We start from the raw sequence: 25,254 nt of genomic DNA, 5'->3' as shown, positions 1-25,254 counted from the left end.
AAAAGCATAAGCAAGAATCTAAGCAGCAAAACTTAGTGACAGCACAGGGGATTCTTATCCAGGTGACTGAAAACTGTAGCCAAGTTATTTCTACTGAACTGCCTAAAAGAAAGATTTTGGTAAGATCCAACTGAATGCTTGCATACAGGAAGTTCAAATCTTAACTTAAGGAGCTCTCATTAACATTTGGGGGGGAAAAGAAAAGGAAAAATAGTCTTGAAAATCAGTTTAATTCTCAGTTTATGCAAAAAAAAAACAAAAACAAACCAAATAAAACAAAAATAAAAGCAAATGCTTTTCCATCCCCTGCTTCCTTAATGAAGGTAATTTTTTTTCTTCCACAACTAACAAGACATCTTTCCCACCCACAGAATGTGCCTTAACTCTGGCACCCAACTGAGTTAGACTCAAGTTTTCAAACGCAAAATCCTCTGAAAAATGGCACCCTCAGAACACAATGTGTGAAAAATCTCTTACTTTGGGCCAGCAGACATGACAGGGCAGCTCTCCTCTGTGCAGAAGTCTGTGATGGTCCCATAAAGCATGTTGATCTGGTTGAAGAAGTCGACAGCTGTAAAGCATTGAAACCATCAGTCAGCACCCTGCAGTGCCCCAGCACCCCTCACTCTGAAATCCACAGAGTGGGCTGTAAAAATCCACCTGGATTCCCACATCCCAAAGGTCAGATACAACTTTCAGATACAATCCACCACATCCCAAAGGTCAGATACAACTTTCAGATACAATCCACCACATCCCAAAGGTCAGATACAATCCACCTGGATTCCCACATCCCAAAGGTCAGATACAACTTTACTGTGAAAGGAACTGGAGGAAAGGGAGGGTTAAATCCTGCAGCTCCCCTCGTGGATTTTCCCAGAGAACAACCCTCAAAGCTTACACAAACACCATGCCACAAGCTACAGCTACTGTTCAGCCAGTGCTACAACTGGGTGACAACTTCCCAGCTATCAAAAAAAGGAAGCAAATAAAAACTGGTGTGGCACTTACCTACCACAGCTCATCCCCAGCAACATTTCTTTTTCCCCCCCATGCACAGCATGAGCAGAAAACAGAAGAACAACTTTGGGAAAGGTTGATAAAAAGAGGACCACGAAGACTGGTCCTAAAGCTTGTTTGGACAGGGGGAGGAGGAGGCAGTTAACACTGAAGGCAGCAAGAGGAGTGTACACAGGAACTGTTAATTAAGTTTCCATTCCCTGCTCCCAGCAGAAACCACAGCCCAATGTTTGCTTGGAGGCAAAGATGGTGCAAAAGCCCCCCCAGACCTGGACCAGAGGCACCATCATTGTGGATCCCCCACCTGCAAGTCCCCAAAGGCCATGAGACAACACCCAGCAGCATGTGACAAAACAGAAAGACACAAGAACCTCCTTTCCAACATATGTGAGGCTGTACAGTGCCTCTGGCTCTTTTCACTTCCTTTTTTCACTTGTGCTGAAGCTCCAAGGCCTTAGATTATTTTCTCCAAGTCCTTTTCTACTCCAAGAAGTGCATGCTCTCTGGTGTTCTTACAAAGAAAGGGTCAAGATGTCCTTCTGAAATTGTTTTTATTTTCAAACCAAGGAGATTTCAAATGAAAGTCAAACCTCATTATTCACTTGTTGCCTTTTTTTTTTTTAATTTTGAAAACATATTTGAAAAACCCACACATACACCAACTTGTCACCTTAAGTCATCAGTAACAACTGAGCAAGAACTAGAAAAGCAGAGCATGCTTGTTCCTGTGCCACCACTATTGTGAAGGGCAACACCAGTGACATAAAGTCACACATTTTATTTCCTTTTCAGACATCTCAGCCAACAGAAGTGGCTCCCAGCTACCTGTAAGTGACATGAAGTGTGGTAGGGGGATGCTGTGAATGAAGGGAGCACGTGTTAGTTAATCACTTTTAGACAAACAGAATGAAGTATTAAACCCCACTGTGGTGCAGGAGGTATGAAAGATGACCACTGAATAACAGAATGCAGTCACCTCCAGAAGGCAGCTCCCACTCTTGTCAAGTGCTTCACTGCCTTTTGCCACCCAGCTAATTTAGCAGCTAAGTCATCTGGGAGGGGAAAAACATTGCTGCCACACAGGAAAAAAGAGCCATGGAGTGGAGGAATCACCAAAAGGAGAGGATGCCAGCAATCTATGAAGCATCTTTAGTAATGCTTACTCATAAAAACGGGCTGGCTTTTTTCTTCCTGACAGTTTTGCAATACAGCATGAATAAACTTTAGTCAAGAATGGTGTCAGCAATTTCAACATCCCCTGGATGCAGTTGTAAGTCATACACCAGAGCACCAGGTGGCTCATTAAGAACCAGAAGGTTCAAGTCAGTAGGACAGTTTCACTTCCCCAGCGTGTCCAAGAGAAAAAAAAAACAAATAGAAAGAACCACATAAACAATTATAAACATTTATCTTGAGTGTAGTTGCAGGATCAGTATCATACAGACATGGAAATGTGCCAAGCCCAAGAGATAAAGGATGGGGAAATACCCTGATGAGGCACAAAGTCTGTGGCAGCCAAGACTCTGCATGAGCTACAGGGCATGACAGGACTTGGGTTAACACATTCTTTAAGAGCAGAAGGTGGGAAGCAAATCCATGCAGAAGGAGAGGAAGCTGGAGGAAGCATGGTCAAGCAATCAGAAAACATGAATTTGGGCATCATTGTTTGGCCTGACCTAGCTCAAAGGAAAGAGCTGGGACAAAGAGCTTTAGAGGAAGTTAAAATAATGACATCAGAGACCTAGCAGAGCAAAGGCTCACAGCTTGGTAGAAATAAAAGGAAGCAATTTCCCTAAAGTTAATACCTAAGATTGGTCTCTGCAGTTGATACAGGCAAAACAAAAGCCAGGCCATACACACAACCACACTCTTGAACATCTTTTAGAACCTGCCCTCACATCTCAGTAAATTCAGGTTTTACACTTAGCATGTGGATGCTTGACTGGGTAACAACCTCAGCTGAAAAAGCTAAATTAAACAGAGTGAGATGGCACTGAGAGGCTACTTTCTAACAACAGCAGTGACATTTCTTCTTCAGGACTTGTGATCAAGCAGGCAGACCTTAACCACTAAGAACAAGCATTATTTTCTTAACAGGAACATATTTTTGGCACAAGATTAAGGAGTTTTTGTCTCCAGTGAACTGCTCTGCATCTGTCAGCTCAAAATAATTCCACGTTCACCTCTCCCAACAGCAGCAGAGTGGTGCTAGCTGGACAGAAGAGCCTGCTGTGCTAGAAGGGAGTACACAGCAGTCCTCCCACAAATGTCAGCCCACATCCAACACCCCCTTATGAAAAAAAAGGTCAGCACTTACTGTTAACTGCAACCCATTCGTTTAGGTCTTCACCCTCTGGCAGCATGACAGCCATCCGCAGGTTCCCGCTGCCCAGCGTGGCCTCAGCATGTTTGAGCAGCTCGTACTGGTGAGACCCCTCTGGAATATTCTTCTTTGGTTTGAAGGTTTTGGAAGAGCGACTACCACTGGGAAAGGGAGAGGAAATATTTAGAGGAGTTGTGGGATGGGAAGAGAAGAAGAAAGGAGAGGACAAGTCACCCATAAGCACGGGGTCAGTGGTGAATCCTTTCCCCGCTCCCGTATTTTCATGTTTGAAAAAGGAGATTGAACAAACTGGGATGCAAATTAACAGGTGCTTTGACTTGTTGCTTTAAACTATTAAATGATTTTCCCATATCCCTTCTTCTCATCTGCCCACCCTCCTGTGAAGACAGCCAGACAACTGGGAAGACTCAGCCTCCCTTCCCTCCCCCAGTAAATGGGATTATGGGCAAGATGAGCAAAACTAATTCCTTCCCCAAGAGCTGGGCAGCCACCTGGCAAGGCAGCCCAGCCACACACAGACCTTTACTCTGAATAGCTGGGAAGCTGCTCTTGGCAATTAAAGATAATATTTAACAGAAAAAAACATGTTTTTACAAGGTAGCCAGAAGGTAGAGACAAGCTCTTCAGCCCTGTCTGTCCAAACCAGGTGTAATGTGCTAAGGAGTTACTACTAGTTCCTGAAAAACAAGCTGCTTTCTGCAGACCCAGCTGGTTCAGAATATTATCTTGGCTACCAAGGTGGAATAACTTTTCTAGTATCTGGTATTGGTTAGAAACTTATGTTTTTAAAATTTTACTCAAAAATACACAAGTACTCTAGCTGATGCCTGATCCAATTCCACATTGTCTACAACCTAAGTAATCTTCCCCTGGTTTCACAGCAAGACCTTTCAGTCCACCAGTTAGGCAAGAAATCAAGAACTTACAACTTCCATAGAAGTCATTTTCTTACTTACTCTTTTGTTTGAAAAACACAGACTGGCTAACATTTAGCCATTACAATGCTAAATCATGGCAGTGAGCCTGGATGCACATTAACCCCTAACATGCCAGAAACATGATGTGTAAAGTTAAATATTTGCAGAAAAGTGTCAAATGAGTCAATATTTGTGAATCTTTTAGTGTATGAGCAGAGAAAAGGTTTCTGTCAGAAAAGGAGTTCTGAATTCCAAAGATGTGAAACCCAGACAGCAGAATTTTCATTACAAATGTTACCCAGTTTTCATTTCTTTCTATCTTTGCCAAGTTTTCCCCATCTATCTACAGGACCAAACCAATTTTTGTTACTGGGGTGTAAGAGTTCTCCTTGGCTCCCTAAATATTTCAGCTGCTTGTCTGAACACACTGGGGGGGCAGTGCTATTGCACACTGTCACACAGAAGCACTCTCAATAACTTAATTCTGCATCTTCTTTTGCCCCACAACACCACACTATGGCCACCAACAGAAAATTAACAAATTAAAATTAATTTTTACAACCTTGAATACCAACATCTCCAGCAGAGACACAAGGAGCACCAAAGAATGCAATAAAAATTGCTCTTTCCCATACAAATGCTGGATGATCAAGAACATGTCATTTGCTGCTCATTAGGACTCACTTTAGACCTGAATGAGAGCACTGGAAGAAAACACACTGAAACTGGAGCTCACTAATGAGCTCCCCAACTTCTTTGGGGCAGATAACACCACCTTTGGGTATTGAACAGATCCCACAGGTCCAGCTGGTTAGAGATTTACATGGCCCCAGTCCTTGCTGGCACTCCCTTGCTGCCAAGGTGCAGCAGCATCCTGCCTCTCCTCCAGCTCTCCATGGTCATCCTGTCTCCCAGCCCTGAGGAAGCAGCACTTGGCTGGCCCAGGAGGGGTCCTGGGATGGTACAGGTGAGCACCCAAGTGTAACCCCACAGACACCCACCCAACACTACAGCCCTCACAGCACCCAACACAACCAAGAGCCAGGAGCAGGAAGAGGAAGGCTGTGGCTCCCACATAGCCTGTAACAGGAGTGTCTAACATGCACCCAGCCATTTGCATTTCAGCCCTAAGCAAGGATCCCGGATTCAAATGGTAAATGAAATAATAAGCTGCCAGTGGGAGCAAGAAGCTTCTGTGGCTCAGGGAGTGCCCTTCACCTCCCACCCCTCCAGCCACCTGCAGCTGTTGCCAGGCCAGCTTCAAACCAACTCTGAAGAAAAGGCAACTGAAAAAAACTCCACCAAACAATAAAACCCAAATCTTTTAAATGATGACTTAAGAGACCCAAGTTTTTCCCTTCAGGAATGTAGCCACTTTATAGCCACTATGCCAACACAGGGGGTAAAAAAATCACAACTTCAAAGTCTGGCACTCGGTTTGGTGTGTGGCTGGAGCAAGGTAATATCCACAACTAAGAGCAAGAGACAGGTTGTTAGCTTCCCACAGGTGTCAGTGGCAGCAGAAGAAACCCAGCACATGCTGAAGACAAGCACAGCACTTGTTTGCTCACAGAATCCTGTCCTCTCTCCATCATTCCCAGCCAGTGATGCAAACCAAGCCTCAATACTTTCCTGAAAAGGAACCCAAAGGTTTTCACAGCCTTACCACCACTCCAAAACTCAGGTCATCCATTCTTCATAAATGAGAAAGAAAACCAAAAATATTCCCCCCTTCTGCTGCTTACATAGGATCTCCAGTTCTGAAAATCTCCAGTCCTCCTTTCAGACCTAAGGAACATCAGCTCCTCCTCCACATTGCCATGCAGTGATGAGAACTGAAAAGCTGAACTGCTCTTCCTGGCTGGTAAAGTCACCCCAGGCAACACCTCCAAAAGTCAGCACAGACTTTAACTGGGTGCAAAGAGGAGGAAAAAAAGCTGTAACCAGGCAGGGAGCACTTAGCAAGAGGATTCATGTTGCAAAGAGCAGCACCCCACTTACAGCTTCAGCAGAAAATCTTGGGTCAGGAGAAGATGGTACAGAAACATCTGAAGCAGTTAACTGGAAAAAGGTTACAAAATCACTAATCCAAGAAACTTCAATTTTAGCAAAAAGGATAAGCCTACAGAAGGGATGAGTGTTCAAGAACAAGGCACAGAGCATGGTGAATGAACTCTAAATAAAAAGTTTCTTTTCAGAAAACCCTGAGAAGACATTCACACCATATCTAGCCCAGATCAGCAGCTTCTCAGATAACAAACCAAGTCATTGCAGCTCTGTTGCATGCCCAGTAGAGATCTTCTGGGGTCAAGGAAGCACAGAATGCACAACACACTGGAAACTCATCAGCTACCCCTTAATCCCTGCTACCACTTTCCCAGAAATAAGGGGGTTCTTTCCATTAGCTGGCAAAAGCTGTCACAGCAGAATACACAACGATCTGGTCTCATCAGCTAAATAAATATCTTAAATAAATTCTAAATATGCCATTTGGAATTTGTCTCCACTGCCTTTCTGGTCGCTGCCTCTCCATTTCAGCACAGCCACCTTAAGACTGCAGGAATGGTCTCACAGGAGAGGCAGGCAGTAATCCACAGGGAAAAGCACTTTGGATATGGCAAGCTCTGCAATTTTGGCCATAAATTATCAGGATTCCATGTATTTATGCAGGCCACCATCTGTGAATCCACCTATCTGCATGCATGGTCATACAATCCCTGGTACAAACTCAGGGACTCCATAACCTCATACAGCTTCTCCAAACCAAAACTCTTACAGGACATGTTTGCTTTTGGGAATCCTGACTGTAAATGTTGCTGTAAACATTATTTCAACTACCTTAATTCAGAAGGTCTCCTAATACTAAAAAAAAAAATAATTTATGCCTTAGCACCATCAGTTAACCACCTCCTCAAATGGTTGGCTACCCTACTAAGTAATCCAGCTTCATCCCTAAGCCTTGACCACAGCATCTTATTCCTGCTGTCCTACATTGTGAGTCCCAACAACTGAGCTAAAAGAATGTTTAAAAAAAAACAAAACACACCATGATTATTTTTAACTATTATGTCATCCCGTTACATGACACATTTAGAAAGTCTTTTTGTTCCAGGACTATTTCCTCAACTCCTTAAGCTTCAGTGAAAAAATAACTTTAAAAGAGTTGTGCCTGGTGGCCAGCAGCACACACAGTAATAGATGTCCTGACCAAGTATAATATTTTATTTTCACCTCCATTCTGCAAGACAATTTCTCCTGACGTTTTAAAGTGCTCCAAGCTGGCAGGCAGCATCTGCCTTTCCCTGGGAAACATCACATTAATGCAGAAGTAAAAAGGGACAGAGAAACCCTCAGAAATACCACACTGAAGATCCTGTTTTCCTTGGCTTTCCAAAGGCCATGAAATGGGGAACACATTGCATTATCCCCATTGTTTGTCACAACCCATTTGTAGTCGTCCAAGCAGAAGTGACCTCCCAAAAAATCTCTGGCACTTCCAAGGATGTTTTGCTCCCTTCACTCCCACATCCAACATTTCTAGCAAATTAGGCCCCTCTGTTTTTGTGGGTTAAGTGGAGCTGCAGGAGTGGCAGCTGCTAATCAAAGCCCAGCCCTCCCAGCCACAGGCAGCTCTCTCTTCCCACTGTCAGAAGCCCACACACTGCCTGGCCTCACCAAGATGTCACAACATGCTTGCAGGAAGAACACCCAATTTCCTCCAAAGCTGTAATTTTATCTAGTCAGCTGCTGAGAGGGAAGGGCTTCTCACGAGGCAGATCCTACAGGCTGCTCTGCCACTAGGTTGGCAAGATGATGCTCCCAGAAGAAAGGAAGCTTTCCAGGCACCCTGCTGACACCCAGCAGCCCACACCTCAGCTCCCAGCACACCACTGGCCCATCTCCTACCCTCACAGCAGCTGCAAATCCAGCCTTGACACACTTCTTGTTAACTGCAGGAAAAGCCACGTGAAGCTTTGCACCCTGAAAGCAGCACTTTGGCTGCCCCAGCTTAGACCTCCTCACACCCGACTCTTTGGGCACTGGCATCTTTCACTGAAGCTTTTTTGGCTCTTTTTATGTCATCTGCTGCATATCCAGGGAAACATGAATTAAAACAGACAAGTTTAGGCTCATAATGCACAGAACTTAACAGCTTGCTCTTGCCTCAGAACTCACCTGAGGCTCCTACCTCCTCTGGTGCCAAACCCTTGTCCTGAATCCCGTGTGCTCATGGGCAAGCAGGGGGATGCAGACCCAGCCCAAACCCTGCCTCCACCCAGGCTGACAACTTCATCCTGCAGCAGCACCACAACCACTGAAATACTGCTCCAAACTCTTCCTTCAAATACTTCAAGTGAACAGAACCAGACCAAGTTACCCTGTAATTCACTACATTCATTACAGCACCTCAAACTAATGCAGTGCTTACTGTTACTGTGCCATGGGCAAAACAGGAGACACCACTCTGAAGATGTAAGAATCTGAAAACCTTTTGCCTTTTCCTCTTCTGCACACCTGCTCACACATCACACAACAAACTGGCATGTTTTACAGGAAATGAGGATTTTAAAATACCACAAGTGTTTGAGTTTTATGGGCAGTGTAGAAAGCACTGCTCCTCCAATCTGGTTCAGGCTGCCTTGTAGGCTTCAAGAACACAGTGCTGCAATTACTGTAAATCTTTACATTCAGGGCTCCTCAGTGGACTGTTGGATCAGACACTGGAAAAGACAGAAACTTGCACTGAGAAAAAATAAATAAAAAACCCTGCAGGGGCACCAGTTTCAGTGTACATGTGTCTCCTGTATTCTTCTAACTGGTATATAATACTGAGGCAGTGGGATATTATCTTTCTTTCCCTCTTTCCTTGGGAAAGCCATTGAAACTAGAAATCTAGAAGTTGAAAAAGGTGAAAGTGAGGGTGCTAAGAAAGCATTCTTCCCAAAGCTAACACTGCACTTGGTAACCAGGAGGCCTCCAGGTCAGAAGGAATCTCTGTGTGTGATAACTCACCTACTGCTGCCCCAGCCACTGCCAGTTGCCAAGGGGACATCAGGCTGGTGCCAGGCTTTGTAACCCCCCTTCTAACCCACCCAGCTGGAGCCAAGTTCCTTCTTCCCAGATTCCAGCATGCTCCTTCTGCAGCCCTGTCACTGGAAAAGCTGTGGGGAACATCTTCAGGAGCAGCATCTGCAGGAATAAGTAATGGTTTTGCCTAGGAACAATTAGGCTTCCAGCCATGCCCATGCAAACCCATCCCTGAAATGTTCTCACTCCTTTCAAAAGAGAAAAGAAGAAAAAAAGCTTCATTTCCAAGACCATTTTTTGAAGTACTGAACACAACGCTTAAAAAGAAAGCCCCCAGCACACAGGAATCCAACAGTTTCCTTAAAAAGAAAAGCCCCAGCAAACATTAATCCAAAAGTTTCCTGGTCTTAAAAAAAAAAGTATCACAGACCTGGGGAATTTGAAGCAATGCCTGTATCCTCCTGCAGGTGGGACTGACAACAGCAACACATCACAGGTTATTCCTCAAGGAAGAGCTTCCTCCTTCAAAAAAGTACTGCTAATAAAGGAGGTATTTTTATGATATTTTTTAGTTCTGTACCTATCAAGGCAAGGACTAAACTCTGGCTTCCATTTCTCAGAAAATCAGCTGTCTGTCCAGACTGAAGTTTCACACAGGATGGTAGTTAAGAGGAGGTAGATCAAAAAGTCATCAACAACTCTCAAAACACAGAGATATCACCACACACAAGACTCTATGTGTGGAAAGAGCAGAACTTCATCAGATGATTCAGATCCAGTAAGGATAAAGTTATTTAAGGTAGCCTTAAGGAATGGCTTTGCATTTGCTTCTCTCAACCACCACCACTCAGTGTTGAAAGCTGTCATAACATGTCCACATTCTTAAGGGTTTTTTTCTTGTATACACTCAGGTTTTAGAGCCAGTGAAATCGAGCATCAGTGGGCTTCCCCCAGAAGGCAGGAGCAGTAACCAGAGCAGCAGACCAGCAGCTCCTGGCTGAGCTGTGCCAAGGGGACAGGTGACAGACTGGCTCCCAGCAATGGGCCATTTAACTCTTCCCTCCCTGCCCTGCAGCAGCAAACTCGGTGCCAAATCCACAGGGATGTCAGGTGGCCACAGCCCATTTCCCAGCAGAGCCAGGCACCTATGCTTCTCCCTGCCTCACTCCACCTCTGTTTTTCTGTCTGGAAGCTCAGAATGTGCCTGTAAACAAAGGGGAGGTGTTGGTGCTTCTGCTGTTTACCAAGCTGGATGCAATCCTTTTCCCAAGGAATCACAATTCCTAATGCAAGGGAAAAGCACGGGTCCAGAATGCCAGCCCCAAGCCAGAAAAACAACACCAGTTTGCTGTGCTCACACAAAAGAAATTCCCTTGTTTCATTTACAACATGCTCGTTTAAGTCCACTTTCATCTCCTGGAAAATCCTCAAAACAAACAAGGCAAGTCCCAGCTGCCCTCCCTGGATGCCAGCACTCAAACCACAATTCCCAGAGCAGGCAGCAGTGGAGGAAGTGACTCAACTCCTCCAGAGTTGTGCTCTGGAGGAACAGCAGCAGTGCTGGGCAGTGCAAGGAGAGGGGCAGGCCAGAGACACACAAAGCAGCATACAAGGGGCAAACCCATCAGCAAAAAGCTCAGATGAGAAACCAAGGCAGTGCCATTCCCCCACCTGACTTGGAGGCAGACACAGCCAGCAGAGGAACTGGGATGTGCCCCTGGAATAAAGCCTCCAGGCTCCCAAAAGCCTCACCCATCACTGCTGCTCCCAAGTTACTCCACTGACTTTTCCAAGAGCCTTAGGACACTAAAGGTCACTTCAGACACGTTTTCACTCCAATCTGAAGGAAAGAGGCTTTCAGCAGAGCCCCCAGCTCTCCTCTGGCATCCATTTGAGACCCTGTTACATGAGAGGAATTCAGATTATCCAGAAAGTTTTGCTACCTGCTCCCAGGCATCCAGATTGCCCTGCAGCAAATGCAGCACTGTCTTCACTCACAAAATTTCTGTCTCCCTACAGACAGAAATTAGATTTTCAGGAAAACTGGGGATTTCTCTTGACTATTTTGTCAGTTTCCTCCAATCCCCCCCAGATTCAACTATTTTAATACTAACATTTCCTGTGTACATACCCACACATCATGGAATTATCTGCCATAGTAAAACCTAGACTTATTTCTGCAGATTCTAACATCCAAAGATTCATGTACTACTTCTTTAAAAGAGCAGGCTCCTAGCAGCTTTGAAGAAGGTAAACACAGAAGTATTCCTTCCTCTCCAACTGCTTTGTTTTTTCCTAAGGGCCACTGAGATGGAATCCAGGACTTTTACCATTTCAGTCACTAAGCTCTCTGCAAACTAAACAGCACTATTTTCTCACTCTTTTCTCAGGAAACCTTCTTTTCTGTCAATTGCCATTATCTTGCTTAAAAGGGGGGGCACAGCATGAATTCAAACAGCAGTCAGAAGAACTTCACCCAGTTATGCTTCAAAGTTTAGCTCCCACAAAGGTTCCAACCTCAGTCTGCTGCATGAACGTCCCTAATAAACCATTCAGAGGTAACTACACCTCTTTTGTAAAACTCACCCTTCCCCATACATAAAACCTGGCACTAAAAAGCCATCTGAACACTTATTTCTGCTGTACAGGAGTGCATGGTGCATTTTCCTTTGAGAAAAGAGGACAGCATGGAGCTGTAAATAGTAACTACAGAGAGGAAGCTGAAAGGCTGCTGAAAAGGATGCTGTGGGTACCCTGCAGCAAGGACTGCTGCACAGCCCTTCCCATGGAGAATGCAGCCCTGCCCTCTGACTTAAAAAAACACTTGGATGCCTGCCACGGGGAATTATGTAACATTTGTTTTAAAAAAATACACCTAGGTGCTACATAGCCATCAAAAACTGCAGAGAGGCTCAACCCTGGGAGCTCCCCTCCCTCTCCTTTGTTAGAGACATGCTGGAGATGCAGAGCCAGGAGCAGAGTGCCTGCCAGGCTCTGAGAAATCCTGAAAATCTGTCACTCGGAAGTTTCCAAGAAAATGTCATGTTCTAAAGGAAAACAATTACACAGAGGGAAAATGCCTGGTAACACACGTGGGAGGCAGGATGACACAGCACATGTTCTGCAGATGCAGGGAAACATGAAAAGCAGCATGAGGCAACCCAAATGTCATGCTCAACTCAAGGGAAAGGAACCTGGAGTTTTATTTTTTATTTTTTTTTTAATGGGGGAAGAAATAACACTCAAAAGTCCTGGCCTGGCAAATGCTAACAGGAGAAGGAAACAAATCAACATCAGCATCCACAGATGATCAAGAAATCAAAACCAGAAAGTCCCATTATGGATGCAACTAAGCAAATCATAAAAGAAATAAAAGAAAATAAATAAAGCTACAAGTCTGGGTTATCTCTTCCAATAACATAATTGACTGTGTTTAAAGAAAAGATACTAGAAACATTAATAAAGGAAGAAGGTTTACTAAACCATTTAAGTAGGCATGAAGGAGCTGAAGATCTCCCAGTGAGTAACTGGAAACATGGGGAAGTGGGCTGGAGAGCTTCAGCCTGGACCCTGCCAGCCCCATAAAGCATCACCCAGCCTGTGGGGCAGGAGGAAAGGGGAGGGGTGTCATGTGCCACATAAATAAAGCAGGTGATTAATAATATTTACACTCCTTTGATTACTTTCCCTTAGTATTTGGTAAAACAAGGACAAAAGTGACCTACTCAAAAGGCACGTGCAACTTTTTGTAGCCAACTCTTCTGCCAGTCACAGAGATTTCCTTATATTCAGCTGAATTCTCTTTATGTCTTTCTTTACATTACTAAATGCCCTCTGCAGCCTAAGCTGTATCTGCTGGTAACAGTCACACCCTTTAAATACATTTAAGAAAGTAGAAAGCAGAGCTGTTCAAAAAGATCTCCAAGCCACTGAGGACAATAAATTGCAGCAAAAGTTTGGCTCTAGCATCAAATTAGATCCTTACTTATGCACCAAATATAGTGCTGGGAGAACGTGCCTCAGAACATGGATGGGTTCCCAAAATGCTGATCAGAGCTCTGGAAAACCAATGCTTTATGAATGACTAAAGCAAATCAACTCACACAACCTAAGAAATCTCAGCAGGACATCTGAAAAAAAAAAAAAAAACCCAAAAAACCTAACTTCACTGTTTAAAACAGTCCTCGGTCCTTTTCAACAAGAAAACCAACAATCTGCTAATGTGCTTAGGAAAATGAGGAAGCTAAAAAAGGAGAAACTTAAATAAATTCCAATGGGGGAAGAGTCACTGGAGCACTCTATAGAAGTGCTGTATTTTACTGTAATCCCCACTCAAACTTAGCTGATGGTATAAAAAAGGCAAATGAGATACTCAGCAACTTCCCAACAGCAAACCTCAAGCATATATGGAAGAATACACTTCCACCTTGATTAACAGGTAAAATGGAGGCTGAATCCAGGAAATAACAGCAGATTACAGGCAAGAAATAACACGGAGAACAACAGGAAGAAGATCTGGACAGGAGGCAGCAATGAGTAATCTCACAGCTTTCCACAAATACCCTGCATTATCTCATCACCAAGTATTCCTTACACACCCCCTGTATTCCATAGAATCTTGGATGTGCTGCAGCTATCTTCAGTAAAGTTTGCTTAGGTCTGGTGAAGAATCACAGCAGGAAAATCCACCAGCCTGCAGCAGGTGAAAAGGAACAACAGCTCCTACACAGACAGCAGAACATTTCTTCTGAAATTACTGAAGCTTCTGCATTTGACAGCTGACTCCAGAGCCACTTTGAGTGTTCTGTGGTGAATTTCAATACACAGATTTCTCCTCTTTTCCACTCACACTGCAAAAAGAAATTTTAAGAAGACCTGTCAACCACAGAAGTTAACAATAGGAAATTACAGACATGGGAATTTTTTTTTTTTAAGTTCGACTTCAGCATTAGAAAAGAAAAAAAAAGTATTTTTTGGCCACAAAGTATGACAAGTAAAAGACACATTAATGGCATCTTGATTCTTGGGTCTATAGCACTCAGCAAGTCCCTAAAACAAGTACTTCATTCAAGCAGGACTGTGCTACTGAAGTTGGTAAAAAACATAACTAGCACAGCATCTAGCAAAACAAAATACAGGTTATTTTATTAAGGTCAATAGGAAATCAACCTGATCATTAGTTGGGTTGAGCTTATTCCTACACCAAAAATTAGATTTCTCCATTTTTAGCAAAAGAATTTACCAAAGCTTACTTAAGCTCATTTATACCTTTTCTCATAAAGAAAGGAATTACAGGCTTGTGATAAAGAGAACAAATCCAGGCATTACAAAATCTTATGTGCAAGATGTTCTTACCAAGGAAGAGATTAAGATTTTCTGTGTCAGGAGTGCTCAGGTCTCTAGGACACAAGCAATTAACTCTGGAGGTAAGCTACCAAATTTAAAGAGCAACCTCAGACAGCATTAGCAGCAACAACAAAAAAAGCATATGGAAAAGAAGCAAACTTAAAATAAAACTCAACTGAACTATGGGTAGGATCCCAGGAGGTATGAAAGCATAACAAAAGGAAGGAATGGATGACTGCCAAGAAACAGCTGTGAACTGGAGAGGGAAGAGAGGAGACGTGAACAAGATGGAAGTGTCTTCACAAAAAACAAAAAAAAACAACAAAAAAAACCCATAAAACCAAACAACAACAAAAAAACAAAACAACCACAGACAGACAAAAAGCCACCAAACCAGCAACAGGGACAAGCTAAGGTCATAGCTGGATCTCAAGATGAATGGGAAAAGACAGAACAAAGAAAGACCATTTGCAAGTTTTATCAGAGTGATCCAAGTCAGTGTTTTGAAAGGCAAGGCCTGAACAGCCCAAAAAGCTGTATGTTATCCTTAGCTTTCCCCTGAAAAAAACAGAAACAAAAAAATACAAAAGAAGAGTGAATGAATTCCTTTCCAAATCCTGCTTTTCAAAGTTTCAAAATGCAAGTGCAAGGAAAAAAGCCTAGTGCTACTTTCACGACTCCACAGAGGGGGATGGTCTTTTTATTAACACAAAATTACCATCTCATACACAGGAATTTACTGTCTGCTGACTCAGGCTGGGAATTTGCCACAGGAAGCCAAGAAGTGAATGGAACAGAACATGTCTGAAACCCAAATCCTGCTTTACTACACAGCAAAAACTGGGTGTCAGGTCCTGGAAGGCACACACCCACCAAGCTAAAAAACAAGGAGTCATTTCAAATCCACAGAACCAAGTTGAGCTGCACAGATCCATGGCACTCCACTCCCCAGCTCAACCTCCAGCTCTCCTTCCCTTCTTTCAAATCCCTTGCCCAAAGCACTGACCTGGGCAGCAATCCCCTGGAGCACACTTGAGATCCACACACACTGACCACCAGGCACTGGGAAATTCTGTGAAATATTACCAAGTGAACTCTGTGTTTACTTCTTTATGATCTGCTTTAAGCTGACCCAGAAAAGCTGCACACACATGGGTTTAGATAAACTTAGAATGCAGTGTAACTCTGGGGGGAAATTTATAGCACCCTGCTCAATTGTAAAGCTCAGTGCATTTCCTTCCAGAAGAGGTAAATGCAGCAGATGTCTTCCTCGGGAAGACAACTCCATGAAAACCTTAAAGAAAAACAATTTGCTTGCCCTAAGTTGTCTCGAAGGGTGCAAACCCAACCTTTTCAGCTTTTTCCCCCAAATGCTTTCAGCATCATTCATCTGTGATGACCTTCCTGCAGCACAGCATGGGCCTTCACACCACCACAAACACCTCCCCCACAGCCTCTTCAGAAAATGTCCAGGTATCATGCAGCAGGTGACATGACAATACTGACAGCCAACATGCCACCAGTGCCACACCAGTGCCACACCAGTGCCACACCAGTGCTGGGAAGGGAAGGCAATGCCACCTTTAACCAAGCAACACGCACAGAGCTGACAAAGCAAAGCACTGGATCCTGTTAATCCCTCATCATGAAATTCCCAGGCTACAAGTTTTTAAAAAGTCTGTGAAAAACAACTGAGTTATACTGAGTTATAACTGCAAGCAGATTCTACAGGATCTGTAGAGATAACTCACAACCTCCTTGGGTACTTAAAAAAAGACAAAACCCAAACAGAAGGTTAATTGTAGCTCAGCTGGAATAGGAAGTGGCTGAGTTTACAAATGCTAAAAGCCTCCCAAAGCACATCCTGCAGCTGAGGTTGATTTGAGGGTCAAAATCTTATTGATAGCTTTGGCAGCAATATTATTCTTATTGCTTGCTAGGCAAGACCTGAAGTGGCATAATTAAATGCAGCTATTTACTTCTCAAAGAAAACCAAGCAGCTCCATCCTGTCAGCCTTGGGCATGAAAACACATCATCACACTTGCAACTTTCAAGCTGCTCCTCATCAAACAAATGCTTCTCATATTTTATCCTTTTTCAAACAAGATAAAAAACAAGACCATTTATCTCTCAGGACACCCATGGTGCAAGATGTAACAGTGACCCCCGGGCTGTCCTCACCACGGTTATCTGCTGCCATGAAGAGGTCCAAGGCCTGACAGAAAATTATCAAATGCTTTTGGCACATTTAAAGATGAAAAACCAAGCCACTTCACATGTGCATAAATAAATCTTCCCCTGAAACTGATCCCTGTTCCACCACTATTGTGCTCTGACAAATGTAAATAGCTAATTGCATAGGTTCACTTCCATTCCAAACACAAGGAGAGGACAAACAAGGGAAAACAATTGTGGCATAAAACAAACAATTAGGAAGCAATTAAGACCGGACATCACTGGATGTAGTAAACACAACTTTCACACTGAACACTGCCTTTCTTCATTGGCTGGCTTTGCTTCTTGATTTGTTTTGGTTTTTTATCCAAACTAACACTTCTTTATTGAGAAGGAAGCACCTAAGAGCATTTAAGAGTGCCAATCACTCCATTAGGTACATGTCTCTATGCCAGAATATGAGACAGTTTTTCTTCAAATGCAATTCCAAGCTTGGACATCTTACAGCCTGAACTGCTCCTCACAGCTCTGCTAAATAAAATAAGAAAACTAATAATAAGTAAAAAGCATGGCAAGACTCAACTACCTGGCAGGTGAGGTTTGAAGGAGCAAGCTGGTGATCCAGCTCACCTTATTCCATTGTCAGTGTGCACAGAAAAAAAAAAATAAGGAAGAAGTCTGCTGTGTTTTTGCCATGCCCAGACATTCCTGCTGCTTCCACCCAGCACAGCACAATGACACCAACTCCATTTGCAAACATCTAATCCCACCAGAAAGGAATTGATAGTTTTCTGCTGGTTTAGCTTCTTCAACCAGCTCATTAAAAAGGATGAGAAGTGCCTCAGTGAGTTTAATCCTATCAACTAACTGCACCTTAACTCTTCTGGGGTCTCTGGGAGGCAAAGTGAAGCATTCAAGAGAGTGACAAGCACTGAAAATGGTCCTTTTCAAGGGTCCTTCACCACAGGCAGCACAAAGGGGAATATGAACACCTCTGGGTAAGTTTTTTATGGTTTCTGGAAGCTTTCTGTCCTTGATAGCAGCTGTCAGCCAAGGGACACATCTTTTGACAGCAAGCAAAAAATAAAAAAGATGAAAAAAACCCCATTTTACTTTTTGCAAAGTTCACTGTCAGAGCTGATTCTATATAAACTCTACCTACAACCAATTTTTTGCTTTCCTCAAAGCTAAAATTACTGTTACCAAGACTTAAAGAAAAAAAAAAAATTCTTCACAAAGTTGCCAGTAACTTTGCAGTCCTCTCTTCAGTTTACTCATAGACAAACTCAAGAGACTTTTCATTTCTGGTACTCTTTGAAAACAAAGATAGAAGGCATCACTAATAGTAGAGGTTGAAGGACAGATTTTGAGGTAATGTAACACATTCATGTGACAAGACTCTGATCCCTGCTCAGAACACAGCCTGCTCAGTGGCCTTACACTCATCAAGCCAAACCAGCACATCAAAATACAGGGAGAGAACCATCTCAGTGTGGGACAAGCATGTACTTCCTGTTTGTAACAGTTCACAGACACCTACATGTCAATTTTCAATCACTGAAATTCCAGTTTAGAAGTGCCCAGCAGTCTCCTGTGGAAGTCCTCAATATAGAGACAAATACCACACCTCCAGCTTCTAACTGCAGAAGGAACACTCAGGAGGAAGCACTGGGATGCTCTCCAGTCAGAGCAAGCTGAAAAACACTCCCCACTTCAGCAACAACTTTCATTTGGTAACCAGCAGCAACTCAGCATCTAGGAAAGCTGAGGAAGAGAAAATAACAAGTAGTCATGATGCTCTGCAGGAGCAGACTGGGAGATCAGGAAGGCCACAGTGCTTGTCACTCTGGAGACCAACACAAGCACCCTGATGTTGGTATTACTCTGCAAGAGAGGCAAGGGGCAAACGTGATGTCCCACTGCACCTCCTGTACATACACACACACAAGCTCTCATTTCATTTTTTTTTTTTTTAATTAACCCATACAAACCATCAGAAGCAGCTGCTAGGCTCCACCAAGCTGTGTAAAAAGACAGAGAAGGAAGAGCTCACCTTCCCCATTCTGGTTTACAAGTTGACTTTATATTGATGCATAAACCCACACTTCCCAAACCACAGCTACTCATCCTCACCCTCACCTGCTTCTCCATACCAGCTCCCAGTCTTCCACAGCCCTATCAGTTACAACTGCTTACATCAATCTCATTTTTTAAGAACTATATGCTCAAAGTTTACGTAAGGGATTTATTAATACTTAGGTGGGTTTTGCTCCGGTTTTTTGCTTTGCTGCTTTGGATTTTTTAAGGCAATTTCAAAACTCCAAGAATAAAGCTGAATCTTTTACTTTTAAAAATAAATGGATTTTATCTCACTCCGTTTTTACGTAAGTTTTGCCAGTGTAGGATAACACAAGCATGCTACCATATGGCACGCCTACCACAACTATCTTTAATTTTTTTCCTTGGAGACGTAAGCTAAAGTACCTGCAACTATGCTGTAATTTCCTTTCCGAGAGAACAAGTCCATTTTTCTTGGAACCGGAGATTATTTTCTAGTCCAAATCCCATTTTTTTTTAAAGGTAAAAAGGATAATCCATTCAACCACAGGAGAGGTTTATGCAGTCTCTTCAGAAAGGAAGAAACGGATCAGAAAATAGCGGCGCTGAAAATAATAACTGTGGCCAAAACTGAGTTGTATTAATTCAGTGGCTTGCCTCACAAGACAGTCTTTTTATAATGTTACCCATAATGAGAGAAGACAATGGTTTCCCTTGATTTTTACACACACCCCAGCATAGCTTTATATGTCACTGGCCCTAGCAACAGTGAAGAATAGCCACGGATCTGTCAGCAGACAAGGACCCTGCGAGGGGGGCCCCAGGCACCCGGTGTTATCCAAGCACAATCAGCCTCTTATTTGACAACAAGCAAGCCTGGGAGCTTTCCGGATCACACTCCTGTGTCAAACTGACAAGCTACAGCCAAGCCCTGGTGATAAACCTGCGTGGCAGGTTGGCTGCCACTTGGAAAAGCTCCCCACTCCCAGGGCGCAGGGACAATCTTCATCTGCTGCGTCGTTGTGGGGAGCTGAGAACTGTGAAGTCAGTTCTGGAGAAGACAAAAGTGTCACTGGCACAGGGAAAACAGCTCAGACAATCAACTTTGCTACCTTCCTACCAAGGAAACTCTTGGTAGTGAAAAAGGGAGTGAATATGCACTGTGAAAAACTATGTAAAAAGTACTGTGGAAATAAGGGGAGAGGGTGGTGTGTGTGCAGCTCAACATTTGAGTTTGTACTACTGCATCAGTAAAAGTATATAAAGGTATCCAAACTCTACGAATAACTCCATCAAGCTAACATGAAATTCAAGTTTGACAAAAGATGATGCTAACTTTCTGAATACTAAAAAAAAAAAACAAACCAAAAACCAAACCAAACCACACAACTAGCACAGTAACACAGAAGGTTTCCCTGCCTGCCCTGAGACCTACCAAGCATATTTTAAAGTTACTTTTTTTTTAATCCCTTTTAGGCTGCAGATGAGCAAGTAAATTAGGTGCTGTCTACACCACTTTGCCAACATTTCCAGCTCTGCCACGCAACAACTTCATTTTCCATTTCTGTGTTTCATCCAGCGGCAGGACTTGAAACAATGGAGGTGGGGGGAAAGGTTTGCTTGGTTTGCTTTCCTACCTTTCAGAAGGGTCTGGAAAAAGAAATGAGCATCTCATTACTGCCTGTGAGAGAGGGTGGAGGGTTTTCCGTTACCAGTTAGCCAAATGCCACGGAGAAGGAGGCTCTCTAATTTGCAAACCAGACTCCCAGGACACCGCCACCATCCTCCAAATCCCCTCCCCTTCTCCACTGCAGCAGCTGAGAATTGTGAAGGAGGGAGACAGCTGGGCTGCTCATTAGGAGCTGGGACAGTCATTTGTGCCCACCTCCCATGTGCAGCTTCCACCCTGTAGCTGGGGGGTGCCTTTCACAGCCTCTCCTGGGGTAGGCACAAGCACAATGACAGCCAAGATGGGGTTGGGATGGGAAAGTGAACATGATGGAGAGGTTCAGGAGGCAGCCAGTTGGATGTTATTTGTCTCCTAGGAGCACACAACTTACCAAAACACTCCAGTTCCCAAGATAAAATATCTTCTCTCAAAGCAGGCTACTTCTACATCTATTGGTGATCAATACCAGCCTTTAACAACTGTCAGATCTCATGGCCATGGCCCCACCAGCTGCTCACACCCAACTCTGGGGGCAAAGGCCCCGATGGAGCTGGGCTCTACATGGGTGCCTCTTTCAGCCGCCCGGATTTCCCTTCCTTCCCCAGAGCACATCTTCACTTTAATTAATAGGTCACTGAACCGGTTTATGTTAATTGTCATTAGTACCTCGTCTTTGTTCCCAAGGGGAGGGACCAAAGTTCATTCAGCTGTTGCCTACGAAGCGAAAACTGCAAAACGTCAAGGGGTTTTGCACACACCTAAACTGCCCCCGAAGCCTACGGCTTTTTTTTTAGGTTTGGTTCTTTTTTTTTTCCCCCATGCCGCAGTAAACAATCGCCTCCTCCTGAGGTCGGAGCATCCTGCCAGCCACCCCGCCCGGGCCCCGCTGCCTCCCGGCTGCCCCTCCGCAGCTGCGCAGCCCTCTACCTGAGCCGGGAATTAACTTTTACAAACCCCCGGACCGCCATCCAGGATTAACTCAGAGACCGCAGACATGGCCACGGGCAGCAACTTCTGCCCGCACCGGCCTTGCGATGAGTTAACAAAAAAAAAAAATTTTAAAAATTATAAATCTTTTTTTTTTTTCTTTTTAATAGGGGGTGAGGGAAGGATTATTTTCCCCCCGCGGCGCCTGCTCTTTAAATTCACCTCCCCCCGCTGTTCGAGAGGCTGTGGAAGGTCGGAACCCCCCTCCCGGGCCGCCCTCCAAACGCCCTCCCGGCCCCACAGCCGTTAACTCCCCGCTCCCGCCGCCGTTACCGCCCTCAGCGCGGCCGGGACGGCCCCCCCGAGCCCCGGGGCACAAAGGGACGGAGGCAGGGAAGGGAAGGAAGGAGCGGGCAGGAGCTGCTCCTCGGAGCGCAGCGGTGCGGGCAGGGCCGCCATGCCGGCGGGGCGGCCGCTCCCTCAGGGCGGCGGGGAAAGGGTGACGGGCGGTGGCCGCATCCCCTCAGCGGGCTGCCCTGCCCTACCCTGCCCGGCGGGACGGGGCAGAGGAAGGGACGCTTTTCCCTCCTCAGGCAGGAGCAGGCTCAGCCTCCTCTTCCTCCCCACACGCCGCCGCGACCCTTCCGCGGTTACTCACAACAAGAAGCTCATGGCGATGGCGGCGGAGCGGGACCGGCGGCTGCCTGGGCTCGGCACGGTTCGGCTGGGCTCGGCGCTGCTCGGCTCCCAATGGCAGCGGCGGCGAAGGGCGGGGGTGCGCGGGGAGAGGGCCGCGGGGCGGGGACACGGGCGGGGACTCGGACCGTCACCTCCCGCCTCCCGCCCGGCCGCCATCGCCCCCCGCAGGCCCCGCCGCGCAGCTCCCCTCAGGCCGGCGGGCGGGCCCGGGGCACGGATCTCTCTCCGTGTCTCGGATATTCCCGTGTCGCCTCTTCAACAAGCCCCGGTCCCTCAGACCTCTCCCCTGGGACACCCTTGGGACACTCTGTGCCTCCAAATATCCCCCTTAGCTCCCAGACACCCCGGTGCTTCACGGGTGTGACATACCCGCCCCTGACAGGCTTTGGGCAGCCCTGGCAGGGACATTCATCCTCGGTACCTCCCAAACGTGGCAGGAGAACCATTAAAAGTGCCTGAGCAATAGCGTGGCCTCCCAGTGCTCATCCCTCTTCTAGAGCTGCCTCCTGGGGAGTAAGCGAGTAAGTAATGAAGTCAACTAATACATTTTAAATTAACTTACTACATTTTTTTTTGGTGAACTTAAAACAGTTCGCTCTGCTTTGTCACCAGGGACACAAAACACGTCACAATTGCATTATTTATGCCATCCAGGCTTCCTCGGGCAGTCTGCTCTTGTTCTTCAGGGTTCAACTCAACACAACCACCCACCACAGTCATAAAAATCAGGAGATCTTAACTTCAGCATTTCTGCCTTCCTCACTCACCAACCTGACCCTTTTGAAAACACAACTTGTCTAAATGACTTTTGGTATTCCCTCACAAACGTTTGATTTGTGAGCCATTTTTAACACAGCTGGCTGGGGCCTGCAGTCAGAAAGGACACAGCTCTGAAGATAGGAGCAAATCACCGAGGTAAAAAAACCCCAGTTTTCTTGCAAACCCTTTGCAAAGTCCTTCATCTGACCTCTGCCCTGAACCACCGCCAAAGAAAGATCAACTGCAACATCCAGAATGCCTCAAAATACAGTATTTGCATTCATAGAAAACAAGGGCCACACATTCTGCTGCCGACTTAGCTACATCCTTGCTACCACTGTATGGCAGAAATTACAATCCCATTTCATGGCAAAATCTGCCTCTCTTTAGGTCAATGAGAAGCCAGCTGGATTTTGGAGAGGAGACAGGCCAGGCAGCACAACCCCCAGAGATTCCCCCTGGCCCCAAGGGGACTCTCCAAGCCCTGGCAACCCCCAAAGCCCACCCTGTTACAGGTAGGCCAGAGGAAAACCTGATGACTCTCAATTTATCAAGCACATTATCTTGAAACATGCCACAGTCTGGCACAGCACTAAGTTTCTGGCACATAAGGGGTGTCACTGTAATGCCTTACGTAGCAACATTGACAGCCCTCTGCTTCTCTCATGTTTTTAAATGCTGAAACTGCATTTTCTACTATTCTGGCTCTGTCCTTCAGACCAAGTCAGAATGCCAGGTCAGTGCATTTCTAAGTAAATTAAAATTACATCACTGGGTTCAGGACATTTTTTAAAGAAAGTCTTTTACTGAGCAGCAAAGGCATAATTAAAAAGCATTTCATGACATTTGCAATTTTCCTTTTGGCTGTATTAGTAACAGCAGGTATGAAATGGGTCTTGGGGCACTTTTTAACAGATGCTGTCAGACTTACACGGACACATAAAGTAAAAGAAAAATATTGCTAATCTTTCTGGCACATTTATGTTAGGGCATGAATAACCTCCATTCTCTCTTCCTTCCTTCTGCCCACAGAACGTTTTATTTTTGTGGCAAGTTAAAATTAAACGTCTGTTCCTGCAGCAGGAAATAGTTGGCCTGGGTGGCTCTGAGGAGAAACATTTATGTAATGTGTACATTTGATGTCTCCCATGAATATTGGCCCGTGGGGGGTGGCTGGGGGTCACATGAAGTGCTCACTGCTGGGTCAGGGCACTGGCAGTCTGCTGCAGTCTTGCATAAGAGCTGAACAGCTCAGTTGCTCCAGGAAAGGCTCCGTGGCCTCAAATCTGTCATCTCAGTTTATCCACTACACTGCAGAGCTCAAAGAATTACTCTGAAAGGGCCCTCAAGCTGACAAAGTGTTTGGTCCCCAGCTGAAGTTTCCAGCTACTGCAGCAGAGCTTGGTAAACACTGAGCATTCCAGCTGAAAAAGAATTAAAAGATCAGAGATCATAACAACATGTATGTAATCAGGAATTTTTAAAAAAATTGTTTTGAAATTTAAATATTGTAGTATGAAAATACTGTAAACATTCTCCCCACATTCTATCAGTAGCATCCATCAGTTTTTTAACAGGATATGTGTCTGTGCATTAAGGGATTTGATTTGTGAAAAAGCAATACCTACAAGACTACTCATACAAATGTAGTGATTTAAACACCAGATTGAACCTGTGGTGTGTACTTTAATTATTTCCTACAAAAAAAATGCAACACATGAAGAAATTATAGGAATTAGATGGTTATTACAGCATGGTCCTGAGAGTCACAATAATTCTGGAGCTGGGATAGTACAACTCCTCAGCCTTGTAGAGAGAGTAATAAATTTGTCCCTCTGTCACCTTCAGTGCTGTCCTGGGGGTCAGATGTGTGTCATTCCTCCTCACTCATGCACTTCACTAATAATGTCCTCCAAATTATTTGTGTAGAACTTCTCCACAAATCTCATCATCTCATCTGTAGCTATGCTGTGGACACCATCTGCAGGGGGTTTTATGATAATTTTCTCCACAAAATATGCTTTTTGTTTTTTCCTTACAGAGTCATTGGGTCTGGCTAAGCATATTAACTCCTGTTATTGCAGAGATAGTTGCAGATGACCAGTTGTTAAATCTTTCATAGAAAATGGTGAAAGTCCCACTGCTCCAGTAACTTACAGCTAAACAAATAATTTTGGAAAATACCACAACAGAATATAAGGACATTTTTTCATGATGACATCAGAGTAATGTTTCCCAATACAAGATAAGCATTTGTTTTACTAGCAACCCAGATGATTTTTCTTTTTCCTCTGATTAAACTAAAGAATTA

At 44.6% G+C, this 25,254-nt stretch overlaps 1 protein-coding gene across 5 annotated transcripts in view; it reads right to left on the bottom strand.

Moving 5' to 3' along the window:
- The window catches only part of MOB1B (MOB kinase activator 1B), a 28,325-nt gene extending 5,640 nt beyond the window's left edge, over positions 1–22,685 (bottom strand). The window contains exons 1-3 of one of the 5 annotated variants that reach the window (XM_071744168.1): positions 22,606–22,685; positions 3,338–3,504; positions 478–571 (exon numbers count right to left, since the gene is read on the bottom strand). In XM_071744168.1, the coding sequence (XP_071600269.1) occupies positions 478–571; positions 3,338–3,504; positions 22,606–22,670 (326 nt within the window). In that variant the 5' untranslated portion in view covers positions 22,671–22,685. Of the gene's footprint in view, positions 1–477; positions 572–3,337; positions 3,505–8,457; positions 8,613–21,485; positions 21,542–22,143; positions 22,356–22,553 lie in introns of those variants that run through there. The other 4 variants (XM_071744167.1, XM_071744165.1, XM_071744170.1 and 1 more) reach the window with 4 other exon arrangements.
- Positions 22,686–25,254: the final 2,569 nt, after the last annotated feature.

The sequence above is a fragment of the Heliangelus exortis genome, chromosome 4 (assembly GCF_036169615.1).
Source record: "Heliangelus exortis chromosome 4, bHelExo1.hap1, whole genome shotgun sequence".
NCBI classification, from domain to species: Eukaryota; Metazoa; Chordata; class Aves; order Apodiformes; family Trochilidae; genus Heliangelus; species Heliangelus exortis.
The sequence above is the reverse complement of the archived record's forward strand: the minus strand, read 5'-3'. Positions and strand labels throughout refer to the sequence as shown.